The sequence below is a fragment of the Simochromis diagramma genome, unplaced genomic scaffold (genome assembly GCF_900408965.1).
Source record: "Simochromis diagramma unplaced genomic scaffold, fSimDia1.1 OVJJ01000296.1, whole genome shotgun sequence".
NCBI lineage: Eukaryota > Metazoa > Chordata > Actinopteri > Cichliformes > Cichlidae > Simochromis > Simochromis diagramma.
The window spans coordinates 1,032,027-1,048,441 of NW_024387004.1; the positions used below are offsets into that span (position 1 = coordinate 1,032,027).

At 47.5% G+C, this 16,415-nt stretch overlaps 1 protein-coding gene across 1 annotated transcript in view; it reads left to right on the forward strand.

Annotated features, from left to right (window-relative positions):
• The window catches only part of LOC120739253 (metabotropic glutamate receptor 7-like), a 51,003-nt gene that overhangs the window by 17,432 nt on the left and 17,156 nt on the right, over positions 1–16,415 (forward strand). Inside the window, exon 6 of the mRNA XM_040040970.1 lies at positions 7,954–8,889. Within this exon, the coding sequence (XP_039896904.1) occupies positions 7,954–8,889 (936 nt within the window). The remainder of the gene's footprint in view (positions 1–7,953; positions 8,890–16,415) is intronic.

Below are 16,415 nucleotides of genomic sequence, written 5' to 3' on the forward strand. Positions count from 1 at the left end.
AGACATCAAACAGTGAAGTTCGATGGACTTTGGTTGAGGCTTGTTTCTCTCAGTGTCACTTTAGCCCAGCGTTTGTAAAGTTTTCTATCTGTGAAGCTGTTTCCATGGTTATGGGAGTTCCTGTGCTCTGTGGCGTGGAGAAGGCTCGCTGCGTCCCTCTGCTCTGCTCTGATACCACAGATGGATTCTGCTCGCTTTATCCTGCATATCCATTTAAAGAGACTGCAGCAGAACATGAAGGAGACGCGAAGAGTTCAGTGAGCTTCCTCACACTCCGGAGTCGGTTTGATGCTGAATATCGAGGCGGAGGAAATTAGCCTCGGGAGGCGTTTCATGACTGCTCGTTACTAATATTTGGGGTGACGCGAGCCCCTCGTCTCCCGCGGTGCTTGTGTGCTTCACCAGGAACGAAGATGAAAAGAAGGCAGGAAGAGGGAGACGTGTGAGAACAGGGAGGCGGGGCAGACGAGCCCTCTGCGTGCGGGCAGATGGAGGAAAGCGAGACATGTTTGTGAAGCGGTCGCTGCTGGGCGACCGGCCGACAGCATCCAACACGCAGTCAGGAGGCGAGGGGGCGGGGGGGCAATGAAGAATCGAGGCCAAAAAAAAGGTATCCATGGCAACGGTGCGGAGAACCCGTCACTGCGTCCCTGGTACAGTGAGACTGGAAGCCCCCCCCCCAGAGAGTGTTGATGTGTTATTGGCTCTTCCAGGCGAACAGACGCTGCTGTGACTAACAGCGAGCAGAAAGAGGCGCTTCCCCTGCACCGCTCACCTGACCCACACTGACCCGCGGCCTACAACGGCATCAAAGCGCCGGCTTATCGACGAGGAGTGTGACAGCAGGCGTGGGAGCAAAGGTCTGCCCGACAGTGATAAGAATAACAGCGAGGGAGGCGCAGGGAGTGTTCACGGACCTCCTCGGTTTCTTTTTCCATTTTACACCCAGTGAACATTTACTCGCTCGCCTTTTGTCTCCTTGCAAATCTGACCTTAAGTTTCATTTAAAGCAGAAACCTGCAGGCCGGCCTCCGACAGGAACCAGACGAAGCAAAGCTTCATGACGCCGTCTGCCAGCAGCACATTATCGGTCAGGATCAGCCTCGTCAGCGCTTAACCATGGGCGAAGCATCTAGCCCTCCCCGAACCCCACAGAGCACAAGTTCTCCTGCAGAGCTCAGCTTCACGTAAAGTTTCAGTAAAGCGGCGTGATGGACAGGCGTGGACACAGGTGCATTTGTAGGTGTTTCCTCTAAAAAGTGCAAAGGTTGAGGAGGAGAGTATATAAATGTGCAGCAGAATGCCAAAAACCCACGTCAGGACTCATTTGTGTCTGACGAGGTCCTTTCACAGAGGAGGCTTTCATAACAGCCTTACTCCTTCAGTCTGTTTCTAGTTGTACTGTCATGAACTTTGACCTTTAACCTGCTGACTGAGGCCTGTAGAGTCTCAGATGGAGCTCTTGGGTCTTCGCACCGTCTGACTTGGGGGCGATTTGCTGGGACGTCCCCTCCTGAGAAGAGACGATGAGGCGAGCTTTCTGCTCAGCGACGGTCAGCGTTCAGGTCGGCACGGACGCGGGCGGTAATTGCATCCTTTTGCAGAAACATTAGTGCGCCGGCTGATGATGCCGACGGCCCAGAGTCAGATTCTGGCTCCGAACCAGCCGCCTCTCTTTCCTGAAACGTGTTAAAGCTTCGCTTCCTCTCTGTCGTATTTGTCAGACGGCGTGTAGAATAATCACACCCCCACAGGTCTGCTGATTTGTGACCCAGATTGGGCTCATGTGCTCAGAGAGTCATAAATAATCGATTTTATCCTGCTGGACCCTGCAGCAGATGGATTTTACGTGCACATTCGGTCTCACCCTTATTTTTCCAGGTGTGTGAAAGGACACATTACTGGTTCGGGTCGGCGGTATCTAAAGATGGCGTCGAGGATGCCGGGTAGGATAATTGTGTCCTGGGTGACTCGGGGTGTTGGTCGAGTTGGTGGAGCGCTCCTGAGCGCCGTGATGCAGAGAGCTGCAGGAAGCGTAATGAACAGCGTTGTTTCTGCTGTAACCTTTACAGCGAACACAGTTGTCCTCATTTTATTTCCTGTGTTGGACGAAGCTGTCGGCGTGCCGGCTGAGTTCAGGACCCGGAGACTTAATCAGCTGCTGAGGCTGTGGGGGGGGGGGGCTCTCTCCACCAGCTGTGACACCTCTTCAAAGCTCGGGGTGAATTATTGAACACGCCTCGGCGGCGGGCAGCCCTCCTGACCGCTGCGAAGGCCAGAAGACAGATGGCGTTTTCATTTAAATGATTGACCTGCCGCCGCTCGTGGCGTTTTGCATCCCATCCCGTCTGGATTTGTGTTATTAGTGAGGCTGTGAGTCATTCTCTCACGGCGTGCGGAGGAGCTCGTTTCTTATGTGACGAGTAGGATTTGAACGCCGTCCATGCATTAAACGTGGCGGCGGATTCACCTGCCTGTGAGCTGATGGCGAGGAGGAGCAGCGGGGATTTGTGTCAGCCGGTCATGTAATTCTGATGATGCTTGGCGTGCAGTGAAAAGGCTGGATGGGACGTGGGAGTGATGGATGGATGTGTGGAAGCAAATGCTGATGAATGTAATCAGAATTTCATAATAGGGAAAATGAATTAGGAGACAGGAGCTGTGTGGGAGAGATGCGCTTCCTTCCCTTCAGAGCTGGACCGCCGCCTGTTTTCGAGGGGGGGGAATTAGAGGCTGGCTCTGAACTGTCAGCTTGGACAGAGACGAGCCAGGCTGTTAGCCCCACGCGGCCTTCCATCCCCGGCTATTCCAGGTTATCCACTCGGCTGTTTGGTGGCGGGCGGGGAGCCGGGGCAAACTGGATCACGGTGGGCGGCGATAACATCCGCTATCGATTCTGGACTTTCTTTCCCGGTGCCGTTGGAACCAAAGGCTCATTGAGATCGGCCTCTGCAGATAATCTGTCTGAGGACGTCCTTAGCGCTCTGTAATGGATCAGCTCTGGGTCACAGCAGCTTTTCAAATCCCTCCAAGTCCTTTTAGATCAGACGGCGAGCAGCTATCTGCCAAATTCATCAGCACACAATAACAAACACACAGCATCCGTCAGGGCTCAGCTCCTTCCAGGGTCTGGGCAGCGTTTCAGGGAGGGCCTGGAGCTCATTTCCACAGGCTCATCACTTCACACAACAGCGTACTGAACAATACTCAGAATCCTGCGCTGACACATCGGATCGGGCGCTTTCTAAAGAAGCTTTTTAAACCTGAAAGAGCGAAAACTCGTTAATAAAACAGCATTACACTCATCCCTTCATGCATTAAGTTTCATTTAAGTCACATCAAACAGGCACAGCTGAAATTGAGACTCACGCAGCAGCTGTTCTTTATAATTTATTAATAATAATAAGCACATGCAGCTGCACAGCACATACATGTGTATGATTCCCTCGAAGCACAGGCAGACGCAAGTAGTTTTTCCATCACTGGTTTATTTGAAGACGTCTCTCCAAAGCCACTGTGAAAACTACACAGCATTAACAAAATAAAACTCAGCCTAAGACACTAAAAATAAAACGGTACAACAAAACACGATAAATGAATAAATTCCTCGTTGGCTGCATGCTGCAAGAAGGGATTAGTCACCGTTCCTCAGGGGTTTCCTTATCCGGTCGTTCAGTCTGACGTCACTAGCCGTGTCTGGGCCTAAACTCCGCTGCAGGTCCATATATCAAACGATCACTGTGGCATTACTGAGAGTTAAAAACTGTCTAAAGTCTTTCATCTTTAATAAAATGATCAGCGTTCTGCTCTACCAGGTGTAACAATTGAGTTTAACATCCAGGCATCCATGAAAACGGAATTTATGACATTTAACGGAGTTAGAAGTTAGCAGGAAGTTAGCTCGCTAGCGTCTATCTAAATACAATATAGCATGTCCTGACTGCGGGGTTTTGGAAACAAATTCAAACGTACAGCTCTGTTATCACTTCCAGCATAAATGAAGACAGAAAACTAAACAGCAGTGACGTTTGTAGGGTTACTGAAGTTGGGCTAGCTGCTATATAATGATGCGCTACGTGACCGCTAGCGACACAGCTATGTTAGCATAATATAAACAAGCTAACTTTTTTTCCACTCAATAAAAGTTAACGTGAGTGTTCTCGGTGGTCAGGAACAAATGTAATCGCATGGCAGGATGCTGTAAAAGGACCAAACTTCAGCCAGGAGAACAACTGAGATAATCCATCCACAATACGAGGTTAGTCATTCATATACTGCTGCATGGGCTGGGCTGTAGTTACATCCTAAGGTTTTAAAAACTGAGCTTAAATAACTGATTAGCGGTAATAAAAGCCGAGGGAGGTCAACAGGGATCACTGACTGTTTTAGGAGCTTTTTGAGATTAAATAGAAGAAAATACAAAACATTAAACATGTTAACAACACAAAAGCCATATTAAACGCAGACTACTTTAGGCCCGGAAGTAGGATTCGTCGCGTCATCACTTAACAATCGGATAAGAGGGTAGTTAAAGTCCATTCCACTTAATGTGACTTTCAGACCATTACGGGCTCGTTCTTGCTGCACACTTACAGGTGTTTTTCTCCCAAAAAGGAAAACCTGCGACTTGTAAGCGAGCTTGACTTTCAAAATAAAAGCACCATGAATGTTTGTAGCTCATCGTTCCCCTCATGGACGGATCGATCAGGTTTCGAGATCCAACCCTGAGCAGGCTTTCTGCGCTAACGCTAGCTGTCCCATTAAAGTGACCAACGATCTGAGTGGATACGATGGATTTGTTCAGGCAGGAAGTGGAAATGCCGGCTGGTCTGGCACATTCCCATCATGCTACATGTGAACCAGTGCGAATTACCAACACAGACTTTGTACAGGAACAGTCAGCACGGGGCCGGTCGCCAACAACACGCATGTGTTATAGAACGTGTGTGTGTGATGAGGAGGTGTGGCCGTCATTAATAAATGTTTCCTGTGCAGTCGCAGATGTGCTGTAACTGTGTGAGTTCAAAGGTCAGAGCAGGAAAACACATTTTAGGTTTTTAAAAGATCAGCGACGTATTTTGTGTCTTTGTGGTTTTATCTGATCCACAAAGTCGTCCTGAGCAGTGACACACCTGCTGCTGGCTCAGTGTCTGTGTGAGATCATAGGCTCCAATAAAACTTTAGTTTACAGTTCGATTCCCGACCAGTCGTGCCTTTGCTGCTCACCTGTTTGTGATCTGACATGATGGACACACGGACCTTAAACACAGCAAACCCTCACACTGAGGAGACGTGCACTCAGCGGCGCTCGGTCCAGGTGGAATTCATCCATATTGATGTTGCATTAATGCAGCGTTCGTTGCTCATTAGCAGCAGTCAGGCTGTCAAATCAATGTGACTTTTACTGGAGCAGCAAGCGAAGCAAATCGCGCCACACGCTCGGCTATAACTCGGAGCCTGAAACCTCGGAGTCGATGTCTGACAGCGTGATTAGCTCACAGCATGGCGACCATGCACTCCGAGGTTCAGCTTCACCCACAGGGCAGCATGTTTACAGTCTGTTCTTTGAGGATTGCTCTACAACACTAAACTTTTTTAGGCGCAGCAGGAAGAAAAGATGGTGAGGTAGCATGTTTGGTTTCAGTTTGAGTCGTCTCAGAATGATTTACAGATAAAGACCCGGGCGGCCTCTTTGTTGGGTTAGCAAATACTGTGTAATTACAGTTATGGAGCAGCTGTTTTTATACTTACAAGATAGTACTGACCCCCAAATATTGTGGGATTTTACCTTCAACCAAGATCCTTTCCTAAATGTAATGTGACAAAACCAGAGCACAGAGGTTCAAACCGAGCATGGTCCAGACTCCAGGCTGATAAACCTGCTCCTGCAACCCCTAAGACAGGTTTCAGGTCTCTAACACTGGCGGGTTGTGTCTTGGTGGACAATAATGTCAGCCCATCAACACAAAAAAACACATTGATGATGAGAGTGGGTTGAAAGACCTATAGCGCCATCGGTAGAAACCAGCAGATCCACTGAGCCGCTGCGAGCAGTGGTCAAGATATAAAACACAAATGTAGACATGTAACACCAGAGACACTGACTGTTACTGAAAGCCTGTGAGCGATGGATTGTTGGTGTCTTTCTCTGGATGTGGTGCCTTTTGTTGTTGTTGTTTTTTGCAGCGCATTGTGTTCTGCGTCCTGATTGGCTGTAGACCATTGTCACTCACTCTCGTGCCGTGTCCAGTGCAGAACACGTTCAGCTTGTCAAATTTATTTAAATCTTCGATGCTAGCAGTGTGACTCTGAAGTGCTGCATGTTTGTAAGTTTTCCCCCCAACAAACACCAATGTTGATGAAACGTTTGCTCCGTCAAAGTCTCCTGCGGTAGGAAGATGCTAACCATCGCACAAAAGTTTGGACTAAAGGAAGGTAGAAGTTACCGTATTTTCCGGATTATAAGGCACATTAAGCGAAACCAAACAGTCAGATAACTCAAACTTTACTCAGCTCATTCTTCTTGCTTCCTCCACTTCCATTGATTCATTAGTGATTCATTAATGTTGAATTCTCAGGCAGCGGCTCTATTCCATGTTCTGGGCCTGAAAACAGGGTTTGATCTTTGGTTTCATCCTATAATACTGGACTTTCTACGAAGGTTTGAACTTTGAGAGTTTAAACAAGAGAGAAAAGTGTGAAAATGTTCATGCCTGTCTGAGAAAAGTGTATAAAGTGTGTAGTGAGGGGTTTTCAAAACATCTATAATAATTGTAAAAAATAAAGCTGCTACTTCGTGGATTTCACCTATCGTGGGTCATTTTTAGAACGAGGGAACACTGTAGCACTCTAAGCCACAGGTGTCGAACTCCAGGCCTCAAGGACCGGTGTCCTGCAGGTTTTAGATGTGTCCTTGATCCAACACAGCTGATTTAAATGGATAAATGACCTCCTCAACATGTCCTGAAGTTCTCCAGAGGCCTGGTAATGGACTAATCATGTGATTCAGGTGTGTTGACCCAGGGTGAGATCTAAAACCTGCAGGAAACCGGCCCTCGAGGCCTGGAGTTCGACACCCCTGCTCTAAGCCATCGGCGTGAGTAACAGGCAGAACAATTACATTCTCTTCCACCAGAGGGCGGTACAACTATCTGCTCTAATTAAATGGGTTGCCAACTGCCAGTAAAACAGAAGAAGATGAAGAAGAAATTACAAACTCGTCATGCTGTGAGACAACACAGTGCGTAGTAGCGTGATCCCAGATAAATGTTTGAAAAGAAAAAGTAGTCCGTGAGACCTGGTCCTGGAGAAAACTGCGACCCAGATGAAGGCCGTAGCATGAGCAGTGAAGGCAAAGCAAAAAAGGGTATCCTGGGGACAAACCGAGGCTGGTGCGAGGGAGAAAACGATCAATATGATTTTTGTGACATTTTGCTTCTGTGGTGTGATTTATCTAATGTGAAATATGTGCCGTGGCTCCAAAAGGTTGGGAAGCACTGGTCTAAACCGGCGGTCCCAACCTTGTTTGCGCCACGGACCGGTTTATGTCCAACAATATTTTCACGGACCGGCCTTTAAGGTGTCGCGAATACAACAAATACAATACAACAAAATAAAACCAGTACCAAAAAAAGAAAGATTTATTCATAACACAGGAACAGACCCAGGGAAACTGAGTTAACAATAAAAACCCTGAACACCGTAGATTTCACACCCAAGCCTCAAATCTCGCAGCCCGGCACCAAACGACTCACGGACTGACACCGGTCCGTGGCCCAGGTCTTGGGGACCGCTGGTCTAAACTACTTATCTGGTACTCCACCTGCCTCCTAACCTACCTGAGAAAATGACCCTGTGTTACAACATGAAGAGAAGCGGTTTCTGATGAGTTGGCAGTGAGAATATGTTGGGGCGCTGATCTAACCATTCACTGTCTCCATGCTCTCTCTCCAGAAGGAGGACATGCAGTGGCCTCGAGGAGAGCAGGAGGTTCCCACCTCCGTGTGCAGCCTTCCCTGTAAAACTGGCGAGAGGAAGAAGGTGGTGAAAGGCATGCCCTGCTGCTGGCACTGCGAGCCCTGCGACGGATACCAGTTCCAGCCCGACGAGTTCACCTGCAAGCTGTGCTCCTACAACATGAGGCCCAGCGCCAACCGCACGTTCTGCCAGCCCATCCCCATCACAAAGCTGGAGTGGCACTCGCCCTGGGCGGTGATTCCGGTTTTCCTGGCAATGCTGGGCATCATCGCGACAATCTTCGTCATGGCTACGTTCATACGGTACAACGACACGCCGATCGTCCGGGCATCTGGCAGGGAGCTGAGTTACGTCCTCCTGACTGGGATATTTCTGTGCTACATCATCACGTTCCTCATGATCGCCAAGCCAGATGTCGGTGTGTGCTCGTTCAGAAGGATTTTCCTCGGTCTGGGGATGTGCATCAGCTACGCCGCCCTCCTCACCAAAACCAACCGCATCTACCGAATCTTCGAGCAGGGCAAGAAGTCTGTGACGCCGCCGAGGCTGATCAGTCCCACCTCGCAGCTCGCTATCACCTCCAGCCTCATCTCGGTCCAGCTGTTAGGGGTGTTAATCTGGTTCGGGGTGGACCCGCCCAACACCATCATAGACTACGACGAGCAGAAGACCCTCAACCCCGATCTGGCTCGAGGGGTGTTGAAATGCGACATCACGGATCTCCAGATTATCTGCTCGTTGGGTTACAGCATCTTACTGATGGTGACGTGTACTGTTTACGCCATAAAGACCCGCGGGGTCCCGGAGAATTTTAACGAGGCCAAGCCCATCGGCTTCACCATGTACACCACCTGCATCGTGTGGCTGGCCTTCATCCCCATCTTCTTTGGCACGGCGCAGTCGGCAGAAAAGGTAAGACTGACTTACAGTTTTGGATGTTTTAATTTGTGGAAATATTGGTGATGAAGTTTCTGCGTCATGTTAACTCTGCCAACATCAGCAGCTTGGTACCAACCTCCTAACCAATAACATCTCCACAGGGGAGCAACCCCAAGTCTCCTGGCTGAAAGTTTGACTGATACGTGCAAGCTGCACTTTTGGTTCTTTTCGAATGATTAATGAATCATTAATATATATATATATATATATATATATATATATATATATATATATATATTAGGGGTGCAACGATACACAAAATTCACGGTTCGGTTCGGTTCGATACTTTGGTGTCACGGTTCGATATTTTTTCGATACAAAAAATGTTCATGCATTTTTAATTTGTCATTTATTAAAATTATAAATATATATTTTAACTCAAAAGTACAGTTTTTAAATTTAACCCTAACCCTTGTGCGTGTTTTTTATTTTGACAGCGAATGCGCACCTGCGGACCACTTATGTGCAGCCCTGGTTATTTAGCTCGTCATATCGCAGCCACAGAAATTCTTTTGTCCATGAAACCATAAAGCTGCACTTTCTTTTTGCCTTATAGTCTGATTTGTCATAACTTCTCCGTTTTGTGGTAAGCTTTTCTTTGGCTGTCACTTCTTCACCCTGACCTGTCTTATTTGGCTCAGCAGAACTGAAATGCTTTTACACGCTCACTCACATAAGCTCAGCGATTCTCTGCGCGATCAACCTCTCACATGTTTAAGCTTGCTGCGGGAGATTTCACTTGTCATGTTTGCATAGTAAGCTAACGATTAATAAGACGATGTCAGAGGAATTGGTGCGCAAATTATCATCACTCACAGATCAGTGCTGTCGCTCTCTATACACAGTTCGCACGATTGCAAAGTGAAAGCAAAAAAACAAGTGCAAATTCAAACGCGACTTCAATATGTCACATATTGACAGTGGCTCACCGATGCCAATGACATAATTACCCAGCTACATTTCTGAAAGAATGCAAAAGCATTGACATATATTTGTCCTACAATAGCCCGACGGGCAGGGAAGAGATAGATTTTGGTAAACCGACTGAAAAAATCGCTAGCTCCGGGACGTCGGGCTAGCCCTGTATCTGATTGAGGAATCACTCATCTTTGGAAAAGAGAGTTTATTACAGAGAAATGGCTCTTTCCAAAATAAAAGCTATACTATCCGCTTCTTCTGGGCTATATTCTCAGCAGCATAAGGAGAATCATGTGCTAACAGCTGTCTAAATGACTCGGCTAAAGTTAGTAGCATGCTTGCTTTTTTTTGTCTGCTTCCACTTGTCTTTGCACTAGGATGATGTCTGCGTAAATGTGCAGTCATATTCGTTGTGTTCCCACTAGTGCTTTCAGGTTAATCTCGTTGAAATGACCTTAACGCCACAACACGGCAAATCTCCGTTAACGAGCTACCGCCGATCGCTCCGTGCATGGGGCTAGACGGCAAACACGTTAACAAGCTAACTGCGCTAACACACTAGTTCACACCAATGTAATTGAGCATTGCATGGCACATCCAACATACTGTTTTACTTTAGTCCATGACTCGCTTACCTTCAGGGTCATACGTCACATGAAAACCAAAATAATTCCAAACGCCAGATCTGAATGAGGGTGGGGGAGGTCCATGTTGCAAGGAGAGCTTAACTGCTGTCTCGCTAGCTTGCCCTGCGCTCTTCCTTCTGACTATGCTGTCTGTGTTGAGCGCTCAGTGGATCTGCGCTCGACAGTGCAGCCTAGGTGGGAGTAGTCGAACACAGATTCACTGAGCGCTCAACACAGACAGCATCGTCAGAAGGAAAATTGATAAAATAAATTACAAATGTTGTATTGTTCGATACATATGCGTACCGAACCGAAAGCACTGTATCGAACGGTTCAATATCGATACGAATATCGTTGCACCCCTAATATATATATATATATAAGGTAAAGGTAATAAGTATAAGTATTTGAAATCACCCTGTGATTTTGCAAGTTCTCTTACGTAGAGATCATGGAGAGGTCTACAGTTTTCAGCACAGGTGCATTTCCACTGTGAGAGAGAGAGTCTAAAAAGAAAACTCCGGAAATCACATTGTATGATTTTTGAACAAATCACACAATGTGATATACATATACTGTTTGTTGTTTGTTAACAGTCCGAATGGCCCAGTGGAAGAAGCTGTTAGTGAGTCTGGAGCTGTGGGACCTGATTGAGCTGAAGCTTGACCAGAGGCCAGCGGGTCGAATAGGTGGTGGGCGGGGTGTAGGGGTCACCTGTGATGGCCCTGGTTTACCTGAGACAGGTCGATCTGGCGATGGCCTCCAGGGGCGTCAGAGGGCACCCAATGATTTTTGGGCGGTGTTAATGACCCTCTGTGCAGCCTTCCTGCTCTCAGTCGTGGCCCCTGAGTACAAACACCAGGCAGGAGGAGACCTCGCTCTCCACTGAGGAGGGTAGAAGACCAGCAGCAGCTCCTGGTCCAGGTTCTTCTCAGGACACAAAGGAAGCGCAGCCGCTGCTGGGCCTTCTTTACCACGGAGATGGTGTTGTGAGTCCAGGTGAGATCAGCGGAGAAACCTGAAGGTGGAGACAGATTCCACCTGTTCTCCATTTATAACGAGGGAGGAGGGGAGCTGTCTGTGCCTCCTGAGGTCCATGATGAGTTCTTTGGTCTTAGGGTCGTTCAGCTTCTGGTTCTTCTGTGAGCACCAGGGGGACAACTTCTCTACCTCCACCCTACAGGGTGACATCACCACGATGATGTCATCACGGTGGTCATCAACATACTTCACTGTATTTGTCTTTTTGCTTTCTGTGGTTTTGTTTTCTGGGCATTTGGTCCTTTTTTGTCTCCTCAGCAGGTTTTTGCCTCTGACTTTGCTCTTTTGAGACACGTCCGGTTGTTTTAGGCTGTTTGATGTAAAGCAGGAGGGCGTGGCTGTTTGGAGATTTGGTATTTTGTCTTTCCCAGTAGGTCTTGTTGTTTGTCCGGTTCCTTCAGGGTTCTTGAGTCTTTCTTTGTGTTTGTGAGCTCTGTATGTATTTTGACTTTGTCATTTCGCTTTCTTTCCCTCTTTGTCGGGCAGTTTTGTGTCTCAGCCATTTTTGGTCATGTTGTGATTTGTATGCTTGCTTTGTCTGCGGTCAGAGGTCAGTGTACCCGTGGCGTCTCACCTGCAGGTAAAGAATCCAAAGGCAGGCGTGGGATTAGAGACGTGCAGTAATATGACTGTAAAATAAAATGCAGACCTGAGCTCGCTGATTTTCCCTCCATCCGTAGAAGCAACAAGAAGCTGTAAAAAGGAGTCGAGCAGAGTTCAACTTTTTGTTTTCCATTACACTAAAACTAGCATCGCTTTGGCTGGTCTAGTTTAGCTAAAGTTCAGTCTTAGTTCCCGGGGGCCTCGCTGAAGCCCGTCCGCAGTGGGCTGGTGCTCCTGACTTTATTTTCTATCTGGTTTGTTCAGCAGTAAAAATCTGATGAAGTCATAATTAGTCAAAGTGTGTCCCTCAGAGGGGACGTCGTCTCCTGAGGTGATTCAAAGCTTCCTTGTGTCTGTTGATGAAACAGAGCATTAGTCTGACTGCAGAGACGCTGCAGCCGCTCCTCCCTTTGCTTCATCACTAGGGCTGGGTTTTTATAATTGATTTATCGATTAAAATCGATTCTGGCTTGGATAACGTAAAATCGATTCATTAAAATCCTGAATCGATTTTTTTAATATAAATTTATTTTGCCCGAAATGCCAGAATCTCAGGTGAAATCTCACAAAATTCCAACAACCACCAAACAGCTAAGACAGTAAATGAGAGCAGGTACACGGATTCTGCACAAAGACTTAAACACACAGTGCGACCCGCGGATCAGAATCAGTGAGATGTCGCCTTTCTCACGGTCGGGGCTGAAAGCCGACAGCTCGCTGATTCTGATCTGTCGGCGGGTCGGCGCTTTGTGTTTACGGCCTTTTATGCGCCGATTCTAAAGCTGTTAGTTTTATCTCTCTCCAAACAATATTGACCGAACCAGCAGCAAAAGAAGATCCAAACTACACTTCACATAAACATCGTCATGGACTCACTCTGACTTTTACTGTTTTGTGCTTGTCCACCAGGATAAAATCACACTTCATGCACAAGCTTCTCTCTCTCTCTCTCTCCCTCTCTCTCTCTCAGACCTCTCTCTCTCGCCTCTCTCTCTCTCTCCCCCACCTCCTCTCTCTCTCCTCTCTCTCTCTCTCCCTCTACTCTACTCCCATCCCACCCTCTCTCTCTCTCCCTCTCTCTCTCTCTCCGCCAGCTCCTCCCCCCTCTCTCCCGCGCTTCCCTCTTCGCTCTCTCCTCGCCCTTTTCCCCCCCCTTCCCCCCCCTTTCCTCTTCCCTCCTCTCTCTCTCTCTCCTCTCTCTCCCTCTCTCTCTCTCCTCCCTCTCTCTCTCTCTCTCTCTCTCCCTCCCTCTCTCTCTCCGTCTGTCTGTTTTCTTCATTATTCGCTTGCTTGTTACGCACAAGTCTACCGTTGTTTACAGGCTGTCGGCCGACGTTTTTTTTTTTTTCGTTTTATATACTTCCGAAAAGTAAACCTAATTTCTGCTGTTCAATATTGAACAAATTTAAACTTTTTAAAATTATGCAAAATGCAAAACGCTGTGTCTCTAATAAAACCGCTGTAACGTCAGTGTCACGGTCTGGCTGGCAGACCGTGGGGATGTGTGGGGAAGGAGGACCCAGGCGCGGTGCTCTATGTATAGGCAGTGTTTATTTACAAAGTGAAAAACGACGTAACAATAAATCCCCGTGTTCTCCCAGACTCCCGTGTCGTGTCTCCCCGTGAATAGTCCGTGTTTCTGTGCTCTCCGCTCCCGTGTCAGCACCCCCCGGTGCTCGCTGCTCCCGTGTCTTCCACGCTCCTCCTGCGGGAAACAAAAGACGCAGCCGTCAGGACACATGCAACTGCGGGCATACACACACTAACTCAGTAACAGGACGACTAACATGGAGTCTCATGCAATGATCCCACGTCGGTGGGAGCTCCAAGACTCTCCTAAGTAGCTCCCCCGACGAGCCCTGATCAGCGGCAGGTGTGTGGCTTCGGGTGTGGCCAGTCCCTCCGCAGGGCCACACCCCTCAGGCCTGCAGGTGGCCGAGCTCCATCCTCCAGGCACACCCGCAGACATACACACCCATACCTCGCCTAAACATATGAGTGGGACAGACTAACACAGCACAGAGAAACACACATATGTACACGCACAGAGAAGGGGAAACGACACCAAAAATACATAATAATACACAGGTCCATGACTGCCCAGGGATCCTGGGTCGCCCAGTCCCAGGACCCTGACAGTCAGAGGTGATGTTCATGTGTTGATTAATGGTTTTCTTTCGTTTTTGATCGACTGCAGAATATTTTTATAAAATCCAGAATAGGAAAATCACCTTCATGTTTTTCTGTTTTATCTTCAGCTACTTTGACACAAAGGCCTCTGCTGTGATGCTCACACCTTTGATAAAGTCGTGTGTCAGCTTCCTTTTTATAGATACAAAAATATGTAAATGTACTGATCTGAATTATAATATTTCTGACTGTCAAAATTTCCCAGATTCAAATCGAATTGAATTGAATTAAATCGAATCGATTCGGGACCTTGTGAATCGGAATTGAATCGATTCTAGAAATCAGTGACGATACCCAGCCCTATTCATCACATCTGATGTTCATTCAAACCAAAGTAGAACCACAGAGGTCAGAAGCTGCCTGAGAGTCTGCCTGTTTCTCGGTTTCCTTCGCCCTCGCCGTGATCACCTGAGCATCGACGACTCACTGCAGGCTGGAGCCGCTCTCACAGAGTTCTGCTGCTTTCACCGATTTCACTAAAAACAATAAGAGAAACAGTAAAAACACAGACGGAAACACACATTGTTCATATTGTTTACATGCCTCACAGCATTGTGGGGGCTGTAGTTTGTTCTCAGAATAGACGGAGGGTTCTTCATCTGCTAACGGAGCCACGATGTCCAAAACATGTTTGATTAAAGAAAGCAGTAATATCATAAAAATACATGTGGTCTGTGTGAGAGGCAACGATGCTGCAGAATGCATCATGAAGACAACACACACACACACACACACACACACACACACACAACAACCTCACCTTTGATATATCACAAAACAAAACAGGTCAGGTGAGTCTTATTATTTTGAGTTAGAGCGAGAGAAACGTTTAGAGAGTCAAAACGTCAGAAACACAGGAGCAGAGTCCTCACAGATACATGAGTACAAACAGGTGTGTGTGTGTGTGTGTGTGTGTGTGTGTGTGTGTGTGTGTGTGTGTGTGTGTGTGTGTGTGTGTGTGTGTGTGAACAGAGGTTTGACATCACCTGAGAGCAGCAGTAACATACTGGCCTTTGCTGCTTATTATTATATACTGCCTGCTCCGAGCAGAATACAGATGAGAAGGAGAAACTCTCTCTCTCAAACACACAGACACACACAGACACACACAGACACACACACACACACACACAGACACACACCCAATTTCAACATGCAAATACAGATTCAGGCAGCAGCAAGTAAAGGATGAAGGAAGGAAAGGGGACAGCATGGAGTGATGTCACGAAGGGGAGTGTGTGTGTGTGTCTGTGTGTGTGTGTGTGTCTGTGTGTGTGTGTGTGTGTGTGTGTCTGTGTGTGTGTGTCTGTGTGTGTGTTTGTGTGTGTGTGTGCAATGTGGTTTCATTAGTGTCTGTTACAGTGTAGGAGGAATTAGTTTTTTTTTGTTTTTGTGTTTTCATCTTCGTGTTCTTATCCTCCTACACACAGACACACACACAGACACACACACAGACACAGACACACACACACACACACACACACACAGACACAGACACACACACACACACACACACACACAGACACAGACACAGACACACACACAGACACACACACACAGACACACACAGCACAGGTTGTATTTGTTGGGTTTAAACCAGTGAGGCAGGACTCACTCAGACACTTCAGTGCAGGTGGCGGGATCTTGTTTACCGCTATCTCTGTAACCAGCAGCCAATCGCAGAGCAGGAAAGCTAGCCGAGCTTCCGTTAGCCTGCAGTAAGCTAGCGGCCTCTGCTGCAGTCTCATTCGTCCTTTGCACAGCGTAGAAGCTTTTAGTCTGCTCAGCTCGTTTCTTTTATCCGTGTGGCTCCGTGTCAGAGCCGCTGTATTCCCACAGTATTCCCACAGTATTCCACAGTATTCCCACAGTATTCCCACAGTATTCCACAGTATTCCCACAGTATTCCAGAGTATTTCCGCTGTCTTTCCGGAGTATTTAATCATCTACAGTAACCGTGTTATTAAGATGCTTGTGTTGATGATAGTTACATTTATTAAGGATCAAATCTGAAGATGTTGAATCCTTTGGTTCTATCACAGCGGTGAGGGTGGAGCAGAGCTGAAAACCGAGTTTCCTGTGGCGTCCTGCACTCGTCGCCTACATGTGTGCGTTCGCTCT